Source organism: Pseudophryne corroboree, chromosome 3 (genome assembly GCF_028390025.1).
Source record: "Pseudophryne corroboree isolate aPseCor3 chromosome 3, aPseCor3.hap2, whole genome shotgun sequence".
NCBI lineage: Eukaryota > Metazoa > Chordata > Amphibia > Anura > Myobatrachidae > Pseudophryne > Pseudophryne corroboree.
In genome coordinates, this window is record NC_086446.1 from 417924344 (window position 1) to 417947117 (window position 22774).

At 46.9% G+C, this 22774-nt stretch overlaps 1 protein-coding gene across 3 annotated transcripts in view; it reads right to left on the reverse strand.

The window, feature by feature from the left end:
• The window catches only part of NCOA6 (nuclear receptor coactivator 6), a 181204-nt gene that overhangs the window by 63295 nt on the left and 95135 nt on the right, over positions 1-22774 (reverse strand). For all 3 annotated transcript variants that reach the window (XM_063960241.1, XM_063960243.1, XM_063960242.1), the window contains 5 exons: positions 20588-21379; positions 19650-19796; positions 5263-6325; positions 4336-4445; positions 931-3690 (listed from right to left, as the gene is read on the reverse strand). In XM_063960241.1, coding sequence (XP_063816311.1) covers positions 931-3690; positions 4336-4445; positions 5263-6325; positions 19650-19796; positions 20588-21379 — 4872 coding nt within the window. The remainder of the gene's footprint in view (positions 1-930; positions 3691-4335; positions 4446-5262; positions 6326-19649; positions 19797-20587; positions 21380-22774) is intronic.

Genomic DNA, 22774 nt, shown 5'->3' on the forward strand with positions numbered 1-22774 from the left:
GACTTTTCTAAACAGTAGCAGTGAAGATGCAAAGGGACCCATTTAGATAGAGTTAGGAGTATAGCTAGCTAGAAGGTAAAATCTTGCTCTTTGACAAATCTATGCTGCACTGTGAAGGGGGATTTAAAATCTGTGGATTTAGAGTTTGGGCAGGAAGCTCTTACTCCACTCAAAATGAGATGGATGGAAGTCTTACTCCACTCTAAATTGCAGTGTAACAATAAAGCAGTCAAGTATGTGTGTGCTAAATGCAAAATCGTAGTTTATACCCTAGATCAGGCATGTCCAAACTGCGGTCCTCCAGCTGTTGTGAAACTACATATCCCAGCATGCCCTGATACAGTTTTGCTGTCAGAGAATGCTAAAGCTGTGTCAGGGCATGCTAAGGTGAGTAGTTTCTCAACAGCTGGAGGGCCGCAGTTTGGACATGCCTGCCCTAGATCCAAAAGACAAATTGCACTTGCATGCTTTCCATTGCATTATGGTTGGGCCAAGTACAAGTTTATAATGTTTAATTGCTATTTGTCGAAAATGCTACATACAAATAGAAAGTAAAGGTTATGGTTAAACTCCAGATTCTGGACCTTTGCTCTTAATGACATCCTGAGTGTCCAATTATGGGACCAGGGACCATCTGCATCGTTCTGAACACAACCTCTAACTAAACACTGTGTATTTGTAATGTGGGAGCACGCCATTTACAGATACAGAGAAATTCTCTTTGTGATGGAAAAAAGGCAGAGGAGACCTTGTTCTTACAAGTTACAATGAAATCTCTGATAGCAGCAAGGGAGACCTAACATAATAGCTTTACATTCTCTCCTTGGTAAAATAAATGAAATCTTCAATTATATGACTTCTCCTATAGAAATACCTGCTATATTTAATTGTATTTTGTTTTCATGAATCAAAGAACTAAATATGGTATACCTGTATCTAAGATCTGTTCTGGAACACTTTCTTCAAATGTGCCAATTTGCTCTGCCAATCTGCTCTCATTTTTTTCAGTGACCATTATAGGTGGGTTGGGGGACGGAAAAGGTAGAAACTCATCAGGAGTGCTCGCTACAGATCCCTTATGATCCATGGAAATGGTGGAAGTGCTACTGTTCTCTGTAGTGATCTGACTGTGTAGTGGTGGGGTTCTGCCAGGTCCACTAACATTGGTGCAGTTTGCATCAGAGTTTTCAACACTCTGGTCTGCATTATCAGTGCCATTCTTGCATGCCTTTGTTAGTAAGAGTTGCCCAATCTTGTCAACTTTGGTATGCCCTATGGAGGGTGGAGCTAAGAGCTTGCTGGCAGATGGTACAAGATTATGGTCAAGTGTTGGCGACATTGAAGGTTGTAAAGGTGGTGGAGAACACAGGTCAGGAGATGCACCTGGCTGTGAGTTGGAGTCTCCTGAGCTGCACTGTAATTGGGTAGGTGGTGGAGGAAGAGGCGAAGAAGGCTGAGATGGTGGAAATTGGGCAGTTGTCTGAACTGGGCTAAGGAGAGTAGGTCTGGCTGTGGGCAGGCTGGAGCTATTACTGGAAGAAGCAGTAGATGATGGTGGTCCAGGAAATTTTATATTTTGGGAAATATGCAATGGTCCCACGACTGCAACAGACTGAGGCATCAAGTTAGTGTTGGAAGAAGGCATATTACTTTGTTGAGATCCTTTCATGACTTGGATAATGGAGGAAGAATTAATGAACACTGGAGTGATAAACTGTTGGCGTGTACTAGACGGAACAGGAGTCTGCCCCTCAGACACCATTACTTTATTCCCCACTTTGGGCATAGTAACCACAGTGGGTACTAATGTGGACTGTAGGTGAGAAGCCATGGGTGCAGATACACTGGCAGAGGTGGTGATAGGGTTTGATGTTACAAAAACCGTAATCTGATTTGGGGGCAAAGGACTGGAAACCGTTGTTTGGCCAGCAGGTCTCTTCAAAGTGGTACCAGCAAAATTCAAAGGTACATTAATGTTAGCCTCTCCTGTATCTGATCTTGAATGAAATGCACTTGGCTCTGCATTTTGGGATGAGCTGGTTATACAAGTGGCATCTTTATTAAGCGCATCTCCTTGCAAAGGAACAATTTCTGATGATTTTGTGTCTTCTGTGGGTGTCAATGTGAGAGACGGTTCAGGAAGTGAACCTGAAGGCTTAATATTAACATTTGGGACATTAGAATGGTCCAGTAACTGACTCAGTGATGTTGGAGCATCTCTCATCGCTGGAGAAATGGCAGTCACGTCCTCACCGCTTGGAAGTTTGGGGGCATCTATGTACAGTGAATCTTTTTTTGATATTTCTTCAGAGGACACCATTTTTATTTCTTGGTTAACACTTGTTTTAGGGTCTGATGTAGATTGTTCCTTGGGAACCAACTGTATTGTGTGAGTCTCATTCTCTGTAATAATGTTTGGACTTTGTTTGATCTCATCTGTGGCGACAGCTGCACTTCCTATAGAAATGGCAGGGTACTGTCCGCTTGTATGTGCGGTTGCAGGAGTCTGCATTGAACCTTGAGTATTCGCTATGTTCCTTTGCATCTCAACACTGTGCAAAACGCCAGCGGTTTGTGGTCCTCCCAGTCCCATTTTAGCAGCCTTGGAATTTTGCCTACCAGGGCTTGGTGTGGTTTTGCGACTTGATGCAGGGCTTGAACGTCTACTGTTGCTTGGGCTCGCTCGCTTGTTAGCGCTAGCAGTTGGTGGTTTTCCTGTCCCATTATCCATTTTATTCATATGTGGGACAAACGTAGATTGATTATTCACAGTGAACCCAGGAGGAGCTTGTCCTATGGCTTTTAGGGTAGTTGGATTCAATCCTTGCTGATCAAAACCTCGATTTAGTGTAGGTCTAGGGGGCAATGGAATATTGATCTGAGGAGGAAAGAGACCAGCAATTGAGGCATTAAGTCTTTCAGGAGAAAGGCTAATCTCTGAAGGCTCTGTGCTAGGAGGGCGGTTATTAGGAGTCTGAGGGTAATAAGGTCTGGGGCTTGCTCTATTGGGAGTCTTTGGCCTTGAAGACTGTGACTGAGTTTGAACACTTTGGTAATGCAGCCCATGAGATCCAGCCATGTTGTTGGAGTGCTGCTGTTGAGGACTTGTACCTTGAGACAGGGAAATAGATGAGGCAGCTCCTGCCTTTGAACCAGCCATCATCATTGGATTCTGAGAGATAAGCAAATGTTGTGCAATGTTGCTTTGAGGTCCATGTGCTGTGGTAAGCTCGGGGATGTCAGGAAGAGGTCCTGCTGAAGATCCCTCACCCAAAGGTGACCCAGATGTATTTTGTCCACTTTCTGGAAATCCCATCTTCCTACCATTGCTTCCTAATGATGTGTTGGACACCACAGACATCCTCTGCTTGTCAGGAGATGGCGGTATGGAACCAGAGCCCTGTAAGTTTACCATGACAGACATATTACCACCTTGCTGCATGGGCATTCTCTGTGTGTCAGGATTCATAGTTGCCCGAGGGTTGAAGACATTATGCTGTAGTGGAAGCCTCACTGGCTTCTGGTCCTGTTGTTGCTGCTGCTGCTGCTGCATCATCAACATCATCATCATTTGCTGGGGAGGCGTAGCTTGTCGAGTCTGCCCACTTTGCCCATGCTGCTGTCCCAGCTGCATTAACTGAGGAGGTATCTGCTGAAGCTGTCTTTGCTCAAGCCCTTGTGCAGGATAGCCTGAAATAAGATTTGTAAATAATAAATAAGTTATAGACAATGCTAAGTATTTCATGCTGGGCTTCAATGTCCACTGTTACCACTGCAGACCCAACACAGATAGTCAAAATGAATTACTACCACAATAGCCTGCGTGATTAGGATACATTATTAAACCAAGTTTATTATATTAAACACAGCTAAAATGCAAGTTAATACAATGAAAAGCATTTTTTAAACACGTGTATCACCAAAGCTTCTCAGTTTTATTAGGCTTCAGAGAGGCATACATGTCATGTGATGTCCTCAGTCCTAATGAGTTGCTGAAAAATTCCTAACTGGGGAAGGAATACATTTTGCAATGAATAATGAGCATTGCTGAGAAAATGGAGATTAATCATGTATCATAATGAATTATTCTGCTCCATTAAATAATTAAATAATCACAAGTGACCACGTACGTAGATTTCCAGTTGTCCGCAGTCATGTTTAACATGGCATTGAGTAAGCCTAACTGGATGAGAGACTAAACTTTAAAAATAAGCGATTATACTTTATGAAGCTGGATATGCAGTTGTCCCAAAGAGTGCCACATATGTTGCAATATCACAGCTTAACACCAGAAACCTTCCATTGCAATATTATGCATAGCTTGTACATGCTCACCGGGTGGTCTATTTGTGTATTCAGAAAGCTTCTGTCCAGCCTCTAGAGCTCCCAACTGATCTCCTACTATCCCAGTCTGATCAGAGTCCTCCATTCGTGACTCGGAGGTACTGAAATATAAAGAAAGGTGACTGACCTTTGGGATTTTGTTGCGCACAAGCTGAGACATTCTAACCTATTTCTTGTATAATTTATAAACTATTTACCATCCAAACTTGCTGATTTGCATGCATGCATGATTTGTCTGATCACTGCTGTAAAACTAGATTAAATGGAAAGCAGTGAAGTATCAATTAATCATTATTAATTAACAATTAATAATTTTAGTAATAAAACTGATTTATATTAAACAAACCGATATATTGCCTTTCATGAATATTGTCTTAAACCACAAAAAGGCTACCTCCAGTGTTTAGGAAATAGGTACATTTTAACCCTGCGCCTCCCTTCCTTTTCAATGCATAGTAACAACCTTCTGTAGATCTTCAATTGCCTCAGAAATATTGTAATGTCTCTATCTAGCAGAGCAAGCATATTGTAAAATAGCAATCACAAACATACACTAAGAAGACCATACAAACGCCTTTCACCGTCCACCTGTACAGCAGAAACTGGCGATCAGGATCTGCACCCTCCATTCGACCATTACCATTTGAAATAAAACATAACCAGAAAATGTAAGAACTCGGCAATGAGCTTATAAGTGGATCATCGCTCTCAGCTACAGACATTGCAGAAAGCCCAATATGCAGCAACGAGCAGCCAACATATTTACTCTACACTGAGCATAAATAATTAAGAAATATATGGATTTTTTTTCCCCCTTAAAGCAATTTTTCAATAATATCCTTTTCAATTAAAATAAAATATAATTAAAAAAAGAAAGATTCCCTTTAACATTAATTAGTATTTAGCCTGAGCAATTACCCTAGATGTTCTTCTCCCTGCTGGTTTTTCTTCTTCCTTGGTGGTTTTTTCTTCTTAGGTTTGGCAGCACTGCTGTTCTGTTTGCTATTCACACCAAAGTGCCCAGCAGAGATGTCGCTCTGGAGGAGGTTTACCAAGAGAGGGCTGGTCAAAGTAACATCTTTGTTGACAGGGAAAGGGGAATTTTGACCACATGAAAGCTGATTTCCATTCCCACCTTGAGCAAATGGAGAGTTGAATGGTAGACCATGCCCTGAAAAGTGCTGGCCAGGACCACCATTCCCAGGCATGTTCTGCAGGTGCTGAGGGTGCTGTTGAGCCATGTTGGCTGCTTGCTGCATGGAAATATCAGACAACATAGAGCCCAAATCACTGCTAACTTGTGCAGCAGATTCTGCATGTGGTTGTTGGAGGTGCTGACCGGGTCCAGTATGTCGGAGAACCTGACTTTGCATGCTAACACCCTGTGAAGGATTACCACTCCCCTGTTGGGAAATAGTCTGCCCTGAGTACTGCAACATGTTGTTAGTCACACCACTGGTTGGTCCCCTTATTATCTGACTAGGTCCTGCCATGGTCCCTGCAGGGTGTTGATTACTAAATCCCTGCTTACTTCCTTGCATAATATGCTCCATTACAGGATTCTGTTGAATTACAGTCTGACCTTGGGGAACCATCATTTGATTATGGGAAGGAATCATTTGCTTAGGTGGCGTCATCCTCTGAGTTGTCTGAGCCAAGTTCTGGGATGCTCCTAACATCTGTCCCTGTGATAACAGCTGGTTCCGTGAAAGTACCAGCTGGCCCTGTGTGGTCAGAGGTGCTTGTCCTTGAAGATTCACCATTTGGCCTTGGGAGGAAATAATTTGCTGGTGCATGCCCAGAATCTGAGACTGTGCTCCTTGCTGAGATTGACCATGCAGACCACCCATGTTGACTTGGTTTGCTCCACCACCACTAGTCTGCTGATTATTATGTAGTCCGATCAAATTGGCCTGCATCAGGTTAGGCCCTACATGCGATCCCTGCATTTGACTGTGGGAAGATCCATTTGCCTGACCACCTAAAGGACAAAAAGAATGCAACAGAGATTATTTTAGAGAGCAGATCTATAGTTAATTTAATAAACAGACACTAGTTGTATGTATAAACTTTGCAAATGGAATTGCGTTTAACAGTCAAATATGTTACCAATTTGACAGTAATCATGTATGACGACTCTAGAAGCTATTGAGAGACCTTATTCCTTTCCGCTATCTCTGTGTGTGTGGCTGTCTCACTATTGTTTACTGAAACAACACATACTCCACAATGCTATACAGAGATTATTTAGCCATTCACATCTGTCCCTGCTCCAGTGGAGCTTACAATTTATGTTCCATACCACATTACAATCTATGGGGATCATTCTGACCTGATCGCACGCTAGGATTTTTTGCTGCGCTTCGACCAGGTCAGAACTGCGCATCCGTATGCACAGCAATGCGCAGGCGCGTCGTACGGGTACAAAACGGATAGTTGCTGAGCGATGGATTTTACGAAGAATCCATTCGCACAGCCAATCGCAAGGAGATTGACAGGAAGAGGGCGTTTGTGGGTGGCAACTGAAAGTTTTCTGGGAATGTTTGGAAAAACGCAGGCGTATCGAAGCGTTTGCAGGGCGGGTGTCTGACGTCAATTCCGGCCCCGGACACGCTGAAGTGATCGCAAGGGCTGAGTAAGTTCAGAGCTACTCAGAAACTGCACAAAAAGTTTTTGTACAGCTCGGCTGCACATGCGATCGCACACTTGCAAGGCTAAAATACACTCCCCTATAGGCGGCGACTAACTGTTCGCAGCGCTGCAAAAAAATAAGATTTTAAACCTACCGGTAAATCTTTTTCTCGTAGTCCGTAGAGGATGCTGGGGACTCCGTAAGGACCATGGGGATAGACGGGCTCCGCAGGAGACATGGGCACTTTAAGAAAGACTTTAGGTCTGGGTGTGCACTGGCTCCTCCCTCTATGCCCCTCCTCTAGACCTCAGTTAGAGAAACTGTGCCCAAAGGAGACGGACAGTACGAGGAAAGGATTTTTGTTAATCCAAGGGCAAGATTCATACCAGCCACACCAATCACACCGTATAACTTGTGTATCTATTAAACAGTTAACAGTATGAAAAAACAACGTAGCATCAGTCCAACCTGATGAAACTATAACATAACCCTTATGTAAGCAAAACTATATACAAGTCTTGCAGTAGTAGTCCGCACTTGGGACGGGCGCCCAGCATCCTCTACGTACTACGAGAAAAAGATTTACCGGTAGGTTTAAAATCTTATTTTCTCTAACGTCCTAGAGGATGCTGGGGACTCCGTAAGGACCATGGGGATTATACCAAAGCTCCCAAACGGGCGGGAGAGTGCGGATGACTCTGCAGCACCGAATGAGCAAACCTTAGGTCCTCCTCAGCCAGGGTATCAAACTTATAGAACTTTGCAAAGGTGTTTGAACCCGACCAAGTAGCAGCTCGGCACAGTTGTAGTGCCGAGACCCCTCGGGCAGCCGCCCAAGACGAGCCAACCTTCCTAGTGGAATGGGCCTTGACCGATTTTGGTAACGGCAATCCAGCCGTAGAATGCGCCTGCTGAATCGTGTTACAGATCCAGCGAGCAATAGTCTGCTTCGAAGCAGGGGCGCCAACCTTGTTGGCTGCATATAGGACAAACAGTGCTTCTGTTTTCCTGACTCTAGCCGTTCTGGCCACATAAATTTTCAAAGCCCTGACTACATCAAGGGACTCGGAATATTCCAAATCTCGTGTAGCCACAGGCACCACAACAGGTTGGTTCATATGAAAAGATGACACCACCTTAGGCAAGAATTGAGGACGGGTCCGCAATTCCGCCCTATCCATATGGAAAACCAGATAGGGGCTTTTATGAGACAAGGCCGCCAATTCCGACACTCGCCTAGCCGAAGCCAAGGCTAATAACATGACCACTTTCCAAGTGAGATATTTTAACTCCATTGTTTGAAGTGGTTCAAACCAGTGCGACTTAAGGAAACTCAACACCACGTTAAAGGTCCCAAGGCGCCACCGGAGGTATAAAAGGAGGCTGAATATGCAGCACTCCCTTCACAAAAGTCTGTACTTCTGGGAGAGAAGCCAATTCTTTTTGAAAGAAAATGGATAAGGCCTAAATCTGAACCTTAATGGAGCCTAATTTTAGGCCCAAATTCACTCCAGTCTGTAGGAAGTGAAGGAAACGGCCCAGATGGAATTCTTCCGTAGGAGCATTCCTGGCCTCACACCAAGAAACATATTTTCGCCATATCCAGTGATAATGTTTCGCTGTCACGTCTTCCCTAGCCTTTATCAGAGTAGGAATGACCTCATCCGGAATTCCCTTTCCCGCTAGGATCCGGCGTTCAACCGCCATGCCGTCAAACGCAGCCACGGTAAGTCTTAGAACAGACATGGCCCCTGTTGTAACATGTCCTGTCTTAGAGGAAGAGGCCACGGATCTTCTGTGAGCATTTCCAGCAGATCCGGATACCAGGTCCTTCGTGGCCAATATGGAACAATGAGAATTGTTCTCACTCCTCTTTTTCTTATTATTCTCAACACCTTGGGTATGAGAGGAGGAGGAGGGAACACCCACAGTGTCACTAGGGCGTCTACTGCTAGCGCCTGAGGGTCTTTTGATTTGGCGCAATACCTCTGTAGCTTTTTGTTGAGGCGGGACGCCATCATGTCTATCTGGGGCAGTCCCCACTGACTTGGAATCTGTGCGAAGACTTCCCGATGAAGTCCCCACTCCCCTGGATGCAGGTCGTGTCTGCTGAGGAAGTCTGCTTCCCAGTTGTCCACTCCCGGAATGAACACTGCTGACAGTGCGCTTACATGATTTTCCGCCCAGCGAAGAATCCTGGTGACTTCCGCCATTGCCACTCTGCTCTTTATGCCGCCTTGGCGGTTTACATGAGCCACTGCGGTGATGTTGTCTGACTGGATCAGAACTGGTTGGTCGCGAAGTAAGTTCTCCGCTTAACGTAGGGCGTTGTATATGGCCCTCAGTTCCAGGATGTTGATGTGAAGACAAGTCTCTTGACTTGTCCAAAGTCCTTGGAAGTTTCTTCCCTGTGTGACTGCTCCCCACCCTCTGAGGCTCGCGTCCGTGGTCACCAGGATCCAATCCTGAATGCCGAACCTGCGCCTTCCAAAAGGTGAGCACTCTGCAGCCACCACAGGAGAGATACCCTGGCCCTGGGGAACAGGGTGATCAGCTGATTAATTTGTAGATGTGACTCGGACCACTTGTCCAATAGGTCCCATTGGAAAGTCCTTGCATGGAACCTGCCGAAGGGAATGGCTTCGTATGTTGCCACCATTTTTCCAGGACTTGAGTTCAATGATGCCCAGACACTTGTTTTGGCTTCAATAGGTTCTTGACTAGAGTCATGAGTTCCTGAGCTTTTTCTATCGGAAGAAAAACCATTTTCTGGTCTGTGTCCAGAATCATGCCCAAGAAGGTCAGACGAGTCGTAGGAACCAGCTGTGACTTCGGGATATTGAGAATCCAGCCGTGTTGCTGTAACACCTTCAATGAAAGTGACACGCTGTTCAGTAACTTCTCTCGTGATCTCGCTTTTTTGAGGAGATCGTCTAAGTATGGGATAATTGTGACACTCTGCTTGCGCAGGAGCACCATCATTTCCGCCATTACCTTGGTGAAAATCCTCGGGGCCGTGGTAAGCCCAAACGGCAACGTCTGAAATTGGTAATGACAATCCTGTACCGCAAATCTCAGGTACGCCTGGTGAGGTGGATAAATGGGGACATGAAGGTATGCATCCTTTATGTCCAGAGATACCATAAAATCCCCCCCTTCTAGGCTGGCGATGACCGCTCTGAGCGATTCCATCTTGAACTTGAACCGTTTTAAGTATAGATTCAGGGATTTTAAATTCAATATGGGTCTGACCAAACCGTCCGGTTTCGGAACTACAAACAGGGTTGAGTAGTATCCCTTCCCTCTCTGAAGCAGGGGCACTTCGACCACCACTTGTTGAAGACACATTTTGTGAATAGCATTTAACACTATCTCCCCTTCTAGGGGAGAAGTCGGTAGAGCCAATTTGAAAAACCGGCGAGGAGGCACCTCTTCGAATTCCAGCTTGTATCCCTGAGAAACAATTTTTATTGCCCAGGGATCCACCTGTGAGTGAACCCAGATGTGGCTGAAAAGTCGAAGACGTGCCCCCACTGGGGCGGACTCCCTCAGCGGAGCCCCAGCGTCATGCAGTGGATTTTGCAGAGGCCGGGGAGGACTTCTGTTCCTGAGAACTAGCTGTGCTGTGCAGCTTTTTACCTCTGCCCTTACCTCTGGCAAGAAAGGACGATCCACGTACTCTTTTGCTTTTATTTGAACGAAAGGACTGCATTTGATAATGTGGAGCTTTCTTAGGTTGTGAGGGAACATAAGGCAAAAAATTCGATTTACCTGCCGTAGCTGTGGAGACCAGGTCCGAGAGCCCTTCCCCAAACAATTCCTCACCCTTGTAAGGTAAGACCTCCATATGTCTTTTTGAGTCGGCATCACCTGTCCACTGCCGGGTCCAGAGGACTCGTCTAGCAGAAATTGACATAGCGTTTATTCTGGAACCCAGTAAACTAATGTCTCTTTGAGCATCTCTCATATATAAGACCGCATCCTTTATATAGCCTAGGGTCAATAAAATGGTATCCTTATCTAGGGTCTCAATTTCCGCTGATAAGGAATCTGTCCATGCTGCTACAGCGCTACAAACCCAGGCCGACGCAATTGCCGGTCTGAGTAATGTACCAGAATGCGTGTAAATGGATTTCAAGGTAACCTCCTGCTTGCGGTCAGCAGGATCCTTGAGGGTAGCCGTATCTTGGGATGGCAGCGCTATCTTTTTTGACACGCGTGTCAACGCTTTGTCCATCTTAGGGGAGGATTCCCACCGTACCCTGTCCGTTGGCGGGAAAGGATACGCCATAAGAATCCTTTTGGGAATCTGCAGTTTTTTGTCTGGAGATTCCCACGCTTTTTCACATAATTCGTTTAACTCATGTGAGGAGGGAAAAGTTACCTCAGACTTTTTTCCCTTATACATGTGTACCCTCGTGTCAGGGACAGGGGGTTCCTCTTTTATTGCAATAATCATATATCGAATACATTTAGCCACTTTTGGCTGTAACTTTACATCATCGTAGTCGACACTGGAGTCCGAATCCGTGTCGGTATCTGTGTCTCCTATCTGGGATAGTGGGCGCTTCTGAGACCCTGAAGGTCCCGGCGACATAGGGACAGACATGGGTTCACTCCCTGACTGTTCCTTAGCTTCAGCTTTGTCTAATCTTTTGTGCAATAAGTTCACACTAGCACTTAAAACATTCCACATATCCATCCAGTCAGGTGTCGGACCTCACATTCATACGCTCCCCCTCCTCCCTAGGTGAGCCTTCTGCCTCAGACATGTCGACACACGCATACCGACACACCACACACACACACACACACACACACACAGGGAACCTCTTATCTGAAGAAGGTTTCCCCACCAGGCCCTTTGGAGAGACAGAGAGAGAGTATGTCAGCACACACCCCAGCGCTATATGACCCTGGAAAAAAAATAAGAATTTACTCACCGGTAATTCTATTTCTCGTAGTCCGTAGTGGATGCTGGGGACTCCGTAGGGACCATGGGGAATAGACGGGCTCCGCAGGAGACTGGGCACTCTAAAAGAAAGATTAGGTACTATCTGGTGTGCACTGGCTCCTCCCTCTATGCCCCTCCTCCAGACCTCAGTTAGGGAAACTGTGCCCGGAAGAGCTGACACAACAAGGAAAGGATTAGGAATCTAGGGTAAGACTCATACCAGCCACACCAATCACACCGTATAACTTGTGATAACCATACCCAGTTAACAGTATGAACAACAACTGAGCCCCAATCAACTGATGGCTCATAACAATAACCCTTTAGTAAGCAATAACTATATACACGTATTGCAGAAGAAGTCCGCACTTGGGACGGGCGCCCAGCATCCACTACGGACTACGAGAAATAGAATTACCGGTGAGTAAATTCTTATTTTCTCTGACGTCCTAGTGGATGCTGGGGACTCCGTAAGGACCATGGGGATTATACCAAAGCTCCCAAACGGGCGGGAGAGTGCGGACGACTCTGCAGCACCGAATGAGCAAACTCAAGGTCCTCCTCAGCCAGGGTATCAAACTTGTAGAACTTAGCAAATGTGTTTGAACCCGACCAAGTAGCAGCTCGGCAAAGCTGTAAAGCCGAGACCCCTCGGGCAGCCGCCCAAGAAGAGCCCACCTTCCTTGTGAAATGGGCTTTTACTGATTTTGGATGCGGCAATCCAGCCGCAGAGTGAGCCAGCTGAATCGTGCTACAGATCCAGCAAGCAATAGTCTGCTTCGAAGCAGGAGCGCCAACCTTGTTGGCTGCATACAGAATAAACAGCGAGTCAGACTTTCTGACTCCCGCCGTTCTGGAAACATAAATTTTCAAAGCCCGGACTACGTCCAGCAACTTGGAATCCTCCAAGTCCCTAGTAGCCGCAGGCACCACAATAGGTTGGTTCAAATGAAACGATGATACCACCTTAGGGAGAAATTGGGGACGAGTCCTCAATTCTGCCCTGTCCATATGGAAGATCAGATAGGGGCTTTTACATGACAAAGCCGCCAATTCTGACAGACGCCTAGCCGAAGCTAAGGCCAATAGCATGACCACTTTCCACGTGAGATATTTTAGCTCCACGGTCTTAAGTGGCTCAAACCAGTGGGATTTCAGGAAATCCAACACAACGTTAAGATCCCAAGGTGCCACTGGTGGCACAAAAGGAGGCTGAATATGCAGCACTCCCTTTACAAACGTCTGAACCTCAGGCAGTGAAGCCAGTTCTTTTTGAAAGAAAATGGATAGGGCCGAGATCTGAACCTTTATGGACCCTAATTTGAGGCCCATAGTCACACCTGACTGTAGGAAATGCAGAAAACGACCCAACTGGAAGTCCTCTGTAGGGGCCTTCCTGGCCTCACACCAAGCAACATATTTCCGCCATATGCGGTGATAATGCTTTGCTGTCACATCCTTCCTAGCTCTTATCAGCGTAGGAATTACTTCATCCGGTATACCCTTTTCCGCTAGGATCCAGCGTTCAACCGCCATGCCGTCAAAAGCAGCCGCGGTAAGTCTTGGAACAGACAGGGCCCCTGCTGCAACAGGTCCTGTCTGAGAGGCAGAGACCATGGGTCCTCTGTGACCATCTCTTGAAGTTCTGGGTACCAAGTCCTTCTTGGCCAATCCGGAACAATGAGTATCGTTCTCACTCCTCTTTTTCTTACTATTCTCAGTACCTTGTGTATGAGAGGAAGAGGAGGAAACACATATACCGACTGGAACACCCACGGAGTTACCAGTGCGTCCACAGCTATGGCCTGAGGGTCCCTTGACCTGGCGCAATATTTTTTTAGCTTTTTGTTTAGGCGGGACGCCATTATGTCCACCTGTGGCCGTTCCCACCGATTTGCAATCTGCTCGAAGACTTCTTGATGAAGTCCCCACTCTCCCGGGTGGAGGTCGTGCCTGCTGAGGAAGTCTGCTTCCCAGTTGTCCACTCCCGGAATGAACACTGCTGACAGTGCTTGTACGTGATTCTCCGCCCAACGAAGAATCCTTGTGGCTTCCGCCATCGCCACCCTGCTTCTTGTGCTGCCCTGTCGGTTTACATGGGCGACTGCCGTGATGTTGTCTGACTGAATCAGCACTGGTTGGCCTCGAAGCAGGGGCTCCGCTTGACTCAGGGCGTTGTATATGGCCCTTAATTCCAGTATGTTTATGTGCAGACGAGTCTCCTGACTTGACCACAGCCCCTGGAAGTTTCTTCCCTGAGTGACTGCCCCCCATCCGCGGAGGCTTGCATCCGTGGTCACCAGGACCCAGTCCTGTATGCCGAACCTGCGGCCCTCGAGAAGATGAGCACTCTGCAGCCACCACAGAAGAGACACCCTGGCCCTCGGGGACAGGGCGATCAGCCGATGCATCTGAAGATGCGATCCGGACCACTTGTCCAACAGATCCCACTGAAAGATCCTGGCATGGAACCTGCCGAAAGGAATGGCTTCGTATGACGCTACCATCTTTCCCAGGACTCGCGTGCAGTGATGCACCGACACCTGCTTTGGTTTCAGGAGATCCCTGACCATGGTCACTAACTCCTGAGCCTTCTCCTCCAGGAGGAATACCTTCTTCTGTTCTGTGTCCAGAATCATGCCCAGGAAGGGCAGACGCGTCGTAGGAATCAGCTGCGACTTTGGAATATTCAGAATCCAGCCGTGCCGTAGCAACACTTCCTGAGAGTGCGCTACGCTGACCAACAACTGCTCTCTGGACCTCGCCTTTATGAGGAGATCGTCCAAGTACGGGATAACTGTAACTCCTTGCTTCCGGAGGAGTACCATCATCTCCGCCATTACCTTGGGTAAAGACTCTCGGTGCCGTGGATAGACCAAACGGCAACGTCTGGAATTGGTAATGACAGTCCTGTACCACAAACCTGAGGTACTCCTGGTGAGGCGGATAAATGGGGACATGCAAGTACGCATCCCTGATGTCCAGAGATACCATAAAATCCCCCTCTTCCAGGCTGGCAATGACCGCTCTGAGCGATTCCATTTTGAACTTGAACTTTTTCATGTAAATGTTCAAGGATTTTAAATTTAGAATGGGTCTTACCGAACCGTCCGGTTTCGGTACCACAAACAGTGTGGAATAGTAACCCCTTCCCTGCTGAAGGGGGGGTACCATTATTATCACTTGCTGGAGGTACAGCTTGTGAATAGCCGTCAGGACTATCTCCCTCCCCGTGGGAGAAGCTGGCAAGGCGGATTTTAGGTAACGGTGAGGGGGCGCCACTTCGAATTCCAACCTGTATCCCTGAGATACAATTTGTATAGCCCAAGGATCTACTTGTGAGCGAACCCACTGGTTGCAGAAAATTCGGAGACGCGCCCCCACCGCTCCTGGCTCCGCCTGTGGAGCCCCAGCGTCATGCGGTGGACTTAGTGGAAGCAGGGGAGGACTTTTGTTCCTGAGAACTGGCTGCATGGTGCAGCTTCTTTCCTCTACCCCTGCCTCTGGCAAGAAAGGATGCACATCTGACTCTCTTGCTTTTTTGAGAACGAAAGGACTGCATTTGGTAATACGGTGCTTTCTTAGGCTGTGAGGAAACCTGTGGCAAGAAAGTCGACTTTCCAGCTGTCGCTGTGGATACGAGGTCTGAGAGACCGTCCCCAAACAATTCCTCACCCTTATAAGGCAAAACCTCCATGTGTTTTTTAGAGTCGGCATCCCCTGTCCATTGCCGAGTCCATAAGACCCTCCTGGCAGAAATGGACATTGCATTTATTCGAGAGCCCAGCAGGCAAATGTCCCTCTGGGCATCACGCATATATAAGACGACATCTTTAATATGGCTAAGTGTTAGCAATACGGTATCCCTGTCCAGGGTATCCAACCCCTCTGACAGAGTATCTGTCCATGCTGCAACAGCACTGCACATCCCAGCTGAAGCAATAGCCGGTCTCAGTAGAGTACCAGAGTGTGTATACACAGACTTCAAGATACCTTCCAGCTTCCTATCCGCAGGTTCCTTTAGGGCGGCCGTATCCTGAGACGGCAGGGCCACTCTTTTAGATAAGCACGTCAGGGCCTTGTCAACCCTAGGGGAGGATTCCCAGCGTAACCTATCCGTTGGCGGGAAAGAGTACGCCATTAGTATTCTCTTGGGAATCACCACTTTCTTATCAGGGGAAGACCACGCTTCTTCACATAACTCATTTAATTCATGTGACGGGGGAAAAGTCACTGGCTGCTTTTTCTCCCCAAACATATTTACCCTCTTGTCAGGGACAGGGTCAGCCTCTGAAATGTGTAATACATTTTTCATTGCAATAATCATGTATCGGATGGCCTTAGTCATTTTGGGCTGTAATAGTGCCTCATCCTCGTCGACGCTGGAGTCGGACTCCGTGTCGACATCTGTGTCAACCAACTGAGATAGTGGGCGTTTTTGAGACGCTGACGGCCTCTGAGGCGCCTGGGCAGGCCCGGGTTGAGAGCCCGGCTGTCCCCCGGCAGCAACATAATCAAATCTCTTATGTAATGAGTTTACATTGTCATTTAAGACCTTCCACATATCCATCCAATCAGGTGTCGGCACCGACACCACATTTATCTGCACTAGCTCCGCCTCCACGTAACCCTCCTCATCAAACATGTCGACACAGCCATACCGACACACAGCACACACACAGGGAATTCTCTGACTGAGGACAGGACCCCACAAGGTCTATGGGGAGACAGAGAAAGAGTATGCCAGCACACACCACAGCGCTATATACACAGGGATACACACTACCAGAAGTGAATTTTTCCCAATAGCTGCTGTATCAATACACCTTTTGCCTAAATTTATGTGCCCCCCCTCTCTTTTTACCCTCTTAGTGCCAGGAGACTGCAGGGAAGAGCCTGGGGAGCGTCCTTCCAGCGGAGCTGTGAAGAGAAATGGCGCTGGTGTGCTGAGGAAGAAGGCCCCGCCCCCTCAGCGGCGGGCTTCTGTCCCGCTGTTTCTGACAAAAAAATGGCGGGGGTTTTACACAGACTGTATTATGTGTCTTTTTTATGCCAAAGGTATTCTTATTGCTGCCCAGGGCACCCACCCCCAGCGCCCTGCACCCTACAGTGACCGGAGTGTGTGGTGTGCAGTGGGAGCAATGGCGCACAGCTGCGGTGCTGTGCGCTACCTTTTTGAAGACAGGAGTCTTCAGCCGCCGATTTCATCACCAACTTCTGATCTTCTGGCTCTGCGAGGGGGACGGCGGCGCGGCTCCGGGAACGGACGACCGAGGACCTTTGCCTGTGTTCGAACCCTCTGGAGCTAATGGTGTCCAGTAGCCTAAGAAGAGCAACCTAGCTGTGAACAGGTACGTTTGCTTCTCTCCCCTCGGTCCCACGTAGCAGTGAGTCTGTTGCCAGCAGATCTCACTGAAAATAAAAAACCTAACATTACTTTCTTTACTAGCAGGCTCAGGAGAGCCCACTAGGTGCATCCAGCTCTGGCCGGGCACAGATTCTAACTAAGGTCTGGAGGAGGGGCATAGAGGGAGGAGGCAGTGCACACCAGATAGTACCTAATCTTTCTTTTAGAGTGCCCAGTCTCCTGCGGAGCCCGTCTATTCCCCATGGTCCTTACGGAGTCCCCAGCATCCACTAGGACGTCAGAGAAAAACACTAAATGTTTATCCAGTAGCGCTGTTTATACTTTATATCCGCCAAATTTGTGCCCCCCCCCCCCTCTTAAAACCCCTCTATCACAGTGTATTAGCAGGGGAGAGTCCGGTGAGCTTCCTCTCAGCGCTGTGCTGTGCTGTGGAGAAAAATGGCGCTGGTGAGTGCTGAGGGAGAAGCCCCGCCCCCTCGGCGGCGGGCTTCTGTCCCACTCAAAATTCCTGAAAACTGGCAGGGGCTCTGTTATATACATGTACAGTGCCCATCTGTACATGTATATACTTATTTTGCCAATGGAGAGGTTTTATTGCTGCCCAGGGCGCCCCCCCTGCGCCCTGCACCCTTACAGTGACTGCAGTGTGTGAGGTGTATGGGAGCAATGGCGCACAGCTTTACTGCTGTGCGTTACCTCAGTGAAGATCATGAAGTCTTCTGCCGCCTCTGAAGTCTTCTTTTCTTCTCATACTCACCTGGCTTCTATCTTCCGGCTCTGCAAGGAGGACGGCGGCGCGGCTCTGGGACTGACGGCGAGGGTGAGACCTGCGTACCAATCCCTCTTGAGCTAATGGTGTCCAGTAGCCTAAGAAACAGAGCCTTGAAACTCACAGAAGTAGGTCTGTTTCTCTCTCCTCAGTCCCTCGATGCAGGGAGTCTGTTGCCAGCAGGCTCCCTGAAAATAAAAAACCTAACAAATATACTTTCTGACAGGAAGCTCAGGAGAGCTCCCTGTAGTGCACCCATCTCCTCTGGGCACAGTATCAAACTGAGGTCTAGAGGAGGGGCATAGAGGGAGGAGCCAGTGCACACCCAGACCTAAAGTCTTTCTTAAAGTGCCCATGTCTCCTGCGGAGCCCGTCTATCTGCATGGTCCTTACGGAGTCCCCAGCATCCTCTAGGACGTTAGAGAAATAGCTAGCGAGCGATCAACTCGGAATGACCCCTTATGTTCCATACCACATGCACAGACATAAGCACTAGAGTTAGTTCTTTTGATAGGAGCCCAATAACCTATAAGTATATTCTTGTAGTGTTGAAGTGTGGGAGGAAACCGGAGTACCCGGAGGAAACGCACGCAAGCACAGGGAGAATATACAAACACCTCAGTTAATGCTTTGAGGCGCTAATGCTAACCAATACAACATCCGTGCTTATCTTGATTATTTGATTGGCCATGCGCTGCTTTAAATCTATCATCTAACACTGGGGCAGATGTATTAACCTGGAGAAGGCATAAGGAAGTGATAAACCAGTGATAAGTGCAAGGTGATAAACGCACCAGCCAGTCAGCTCCGAAATGTGAATTTGCATATTAGAGCTGATTGGCTGGTGCGTTTATCACCTTGTGCTTATCACTGGTTTATCACTTCCTTATGCCTTCTCCAGGTTAATACATCTACCCCACTGGGTAACGACGGATATACAGGAAATGCACTTTCAAAAAAGTTTTTTCCTCATGGGCGACGCATTAAGGCCTTTTAACTTGCTGTTCCTGTGGAAATCATGCAGCTTAGAAGTGCTCATTTGTAGTAAAACAAATGAATAGCATGTGCAGAGCTGTACTAACGTGAGGCTTTGACACTTGGATTTAAAGCAGCAATAGAACTAAATGCTAAACCAGGCTGGTTTAACATTATTTCTGTTGCCATTTTAAATCCATCAGTCAAAGCTGACGATCATCATCGGTTTTGAAAAACCTCCCTTCTGTAGCTCTAGATCCAAATCTTTTACACGGTTTAGAAATCTTTGCTTTATGGGTCCACTAAAACCAACTTATTATTTTAGAAAAAGATGTGATTGTGGGAGAGCATATTTTCTATATGCAGAACAGATTTCTTGTGATCCAAGAAGGTCTCAAAACCACAATTCAATAACACGCAAGTTGTCTGCACAGCAGTGACAGAAAGCCAGTCATAGACGTTTATACATGTAACTATGCAGATACGACATGCTGTATGATGTTTCCATCATATTTTCTGCTTACTGTCTAATGAAAAATAAACCCAAGTCAACATGGTGATTCTCAATAAGCACCTACAAACTCTAGCGTAACCAGATAAAGCATACCTGATCCCTGCCCGGAGGAGTTTCCCTGCTGTTGAGCTGCACCACCATTGGCTGGTGACCCTGCAGCACTGGGTGGGGTCTGTGCTTGCAGAAAATTAGCATTTGCTTGTCCTGCTGCGAAACCAGGAGGGAGCCGTTTGAGAACTCCTTAGAAAGTAAAGGATGAAAGTTAAATTCATTGTACTATACAGCTAGCTTTAGTCCCCACAGGCTGCTATCAGCGCAGTGTTATGGACATACAGAATGTCTCTATACAATCCAGGCACCAGTTAAATGCAAGCAGTTATTAAAGATCAGATGTTGAGCAAGATTCAAATGTTGCTCTGCCTGCAGCCAGTAGATAGCGCCCAAAAAGAGCTATTCAATTGTAGCTCCGTTTGGGCACAATTGGCTGCCGGCTTCTGCATTTCAGCTCACATCCACCGGAGGCTGAAATGCACAAAAGAATGACTCGTTTCGGTGCGATCAGCGCAATAACAGGACTCGCCACCCGCGGTTCCCCGTCACTTTAGATGGGAGATCGGGCACAATAATCAATTGAATTCCACCCATAGTCTGTAACAGTATAGATGGATTAATAAGCTAGATGAGTTCATATACAATAAAATCTTACATTTCATAGAACTAACAGTTTTCACAGCAGAAATTGTAATTCTAAATAAACATTATTAATAATCTTACTGTACATGTGGACAGCAGCTGGGAGAACATACCATGCATCTTTCAGCCTTTATATTAATAACAATTTATTCCTGATGTTACCTTTAACTTTGTTTTCCTTCAACTGGTGATTTCTCTTTATTATTACCAACTCTGACATAACGTATCTTTTATTAATCTCTCCACTAAATGATAAATACTAATCTTGACTACTGTATTACTAATCATATTTAATCTAATACTATAGTGAATGCTCAAGTAATCGGAGTAACACATACCTGTATGAATATTCTGTGGACCCTGATTCTGTTGCATCATAAAGTTTCCTGCTGCATTACCCTGCTGCATCATGCCACTGCGGCCTGGGGAGCCAATAGGCTGTTGCTGGAACCCCTGAGGCAACGTGCTGCCCTGGCCTGCCCTTGATGTCATGGCCTGCTGTTGGGTTTGGTTTACTGTAGGGGAAGAGGCTGGAGAGCTCTGCTGAAAGGAGGAGGGAGAAGAAGCGGGAGACTTGGAGAGATGTGGTTGCTGCAGAGGAGTTAGCGCTCTTGGGGGTCCTCCCTGCATAGGTTTCATTGGAGGTGTGCTGAACTGATTTGTATTCGCTATTGTAGGGAAATTGGAGTGAATTTGAGTTGTCTGCTGGCTACCAAATGGATATGGAGGGGGAGGATGGGAGGGTGTTTGCACTGCAGATAGTGAGGATCTCTGGGGGAATTGCTGTGGTTGCTGTAATGGACCTCCACCCATTGCAGTTTTCTTCCACTGTTGGCTGGACGTCATACTCGCTTGAGCTGGTGGAGGCTGCAGTGCTCCTGATGCAAGCTGATTCCAACCTGGAGGCACTGGTACTTGTGCAGGAGCTGCAAAGGAGGGACGAAGACCCTGGGATACTTGTTGCTGATGCTGGGCTAGACGAGCATGCTGCTGAAACTGTTGAAAGTTGGCCGGATTAACAGGTCTGTTGGAAACAACTGCCTGCATAGGATGTAGCTGAGGGGCCAGGGAACCAGAGGGGTGGCTCTGCTGCTGGACATTTAAACCAGAAACCATGGGATCCACAGCATCTATTGGTAGAAACATATTTTGAGAAATGTATTTGTAATTTTAGGATGGTTCTTTTTTGCATTGGAATGGATTAAACACCGTTTGTTTTGAATATCCATGAGTCTGTCCCTGAGTGCCACTGCATGCTAGGAAATGCCGTATGTGTAACAGTTTCCAGAAGGCACCGGGGCTTCATTTACAGAAAAGGGTGAGTGCCTATCAGATATTGCATATATATATATATATATATATATATATATAAGCACAGTATTTGGGCAGCACTCATTTCAAATAGTAAAGATGCCGGTGCCAGCTTCAGATCCTCCCCGGCAAGGAGTTCAATACAACAGCAATTCACAAGCGGCACCCGGACCAAGGAGTTCAATACAACAGCAATTCACAAGCGGCACCCGGACCAATAAACTCACGATCATGCAGGCATGTGTAGCAGCAACGTTTCGATGTATTTTATTTTCACATCATCATCAGGCATATGCCTGATGATGATGTGAAAATAAAATACATCGAAACGTTGCTGCTACACATGCCTGCATGATCGTGAGTTTATTGGTCCGGGTGCCGCTTGTGAATTGCTGTTTTTTATTTATATATATATATATATATATATATATATATACACACACACACACACACACACAGAGAGAGAGAGAGAGAGAGAGAGAGAGACAGAGAGAGAGAGAGAGAGAGAGAGTGAAATGAGGCAGCGGTACTCCAGGATTTGAATCATGCAAAAATAGGGATTTTTGCTTACTTACCGTAAAATCTCTTTCTCTGAGTCTATCTGGGGGACGCTGCGCCGTTACTTGTGGGTTAGAGGTGTGTGGTAGTGAAGTTTGGCACAGAATCTATCAAAAAACCTGCCTCCTCCCCCCTCTAACCCTTCCCATCTCCTTTCTGCTCAGCCATCAAGTCAGTTAATGTTTAGCCAAGCCAAAGGAGATAGACCAGAACAAAAAACAAAAACAAATAAACCAGACAAAACTACAGGAGGGATTGCAGCGTCCCCCAGATGGACTCAGAGAAAGAGATTTTACGGTAAGTAAACAAAAATCCCTATTTCTCGGTCATCCATCTGGGGGACGCTGCACTGTTACTTGTGGGATTTCCCAAAGCAAGCTAATGAGAGGAGGGAGACGTTGACGGCATAGCCGTCTGTAAAATACGACGCCCAACAGAGGCAGTCTCCAAACCAAAAGTATGAAAATGGTAAAACTTTGTGAAAGTATGGACTGACGACCAGGTCGCCGCCCTGCACAGCTGCTCAATAGATGCACCACCGCGAACAGCCCAAGAGGCGCCAACAGCTCTAGTCGAATGAGCCCTAATTGAGTCAGGAACCGAAACATTTGAAGACACGTACGCCTGTCTGATGGCCGAAGTTACCCAACGGGCCA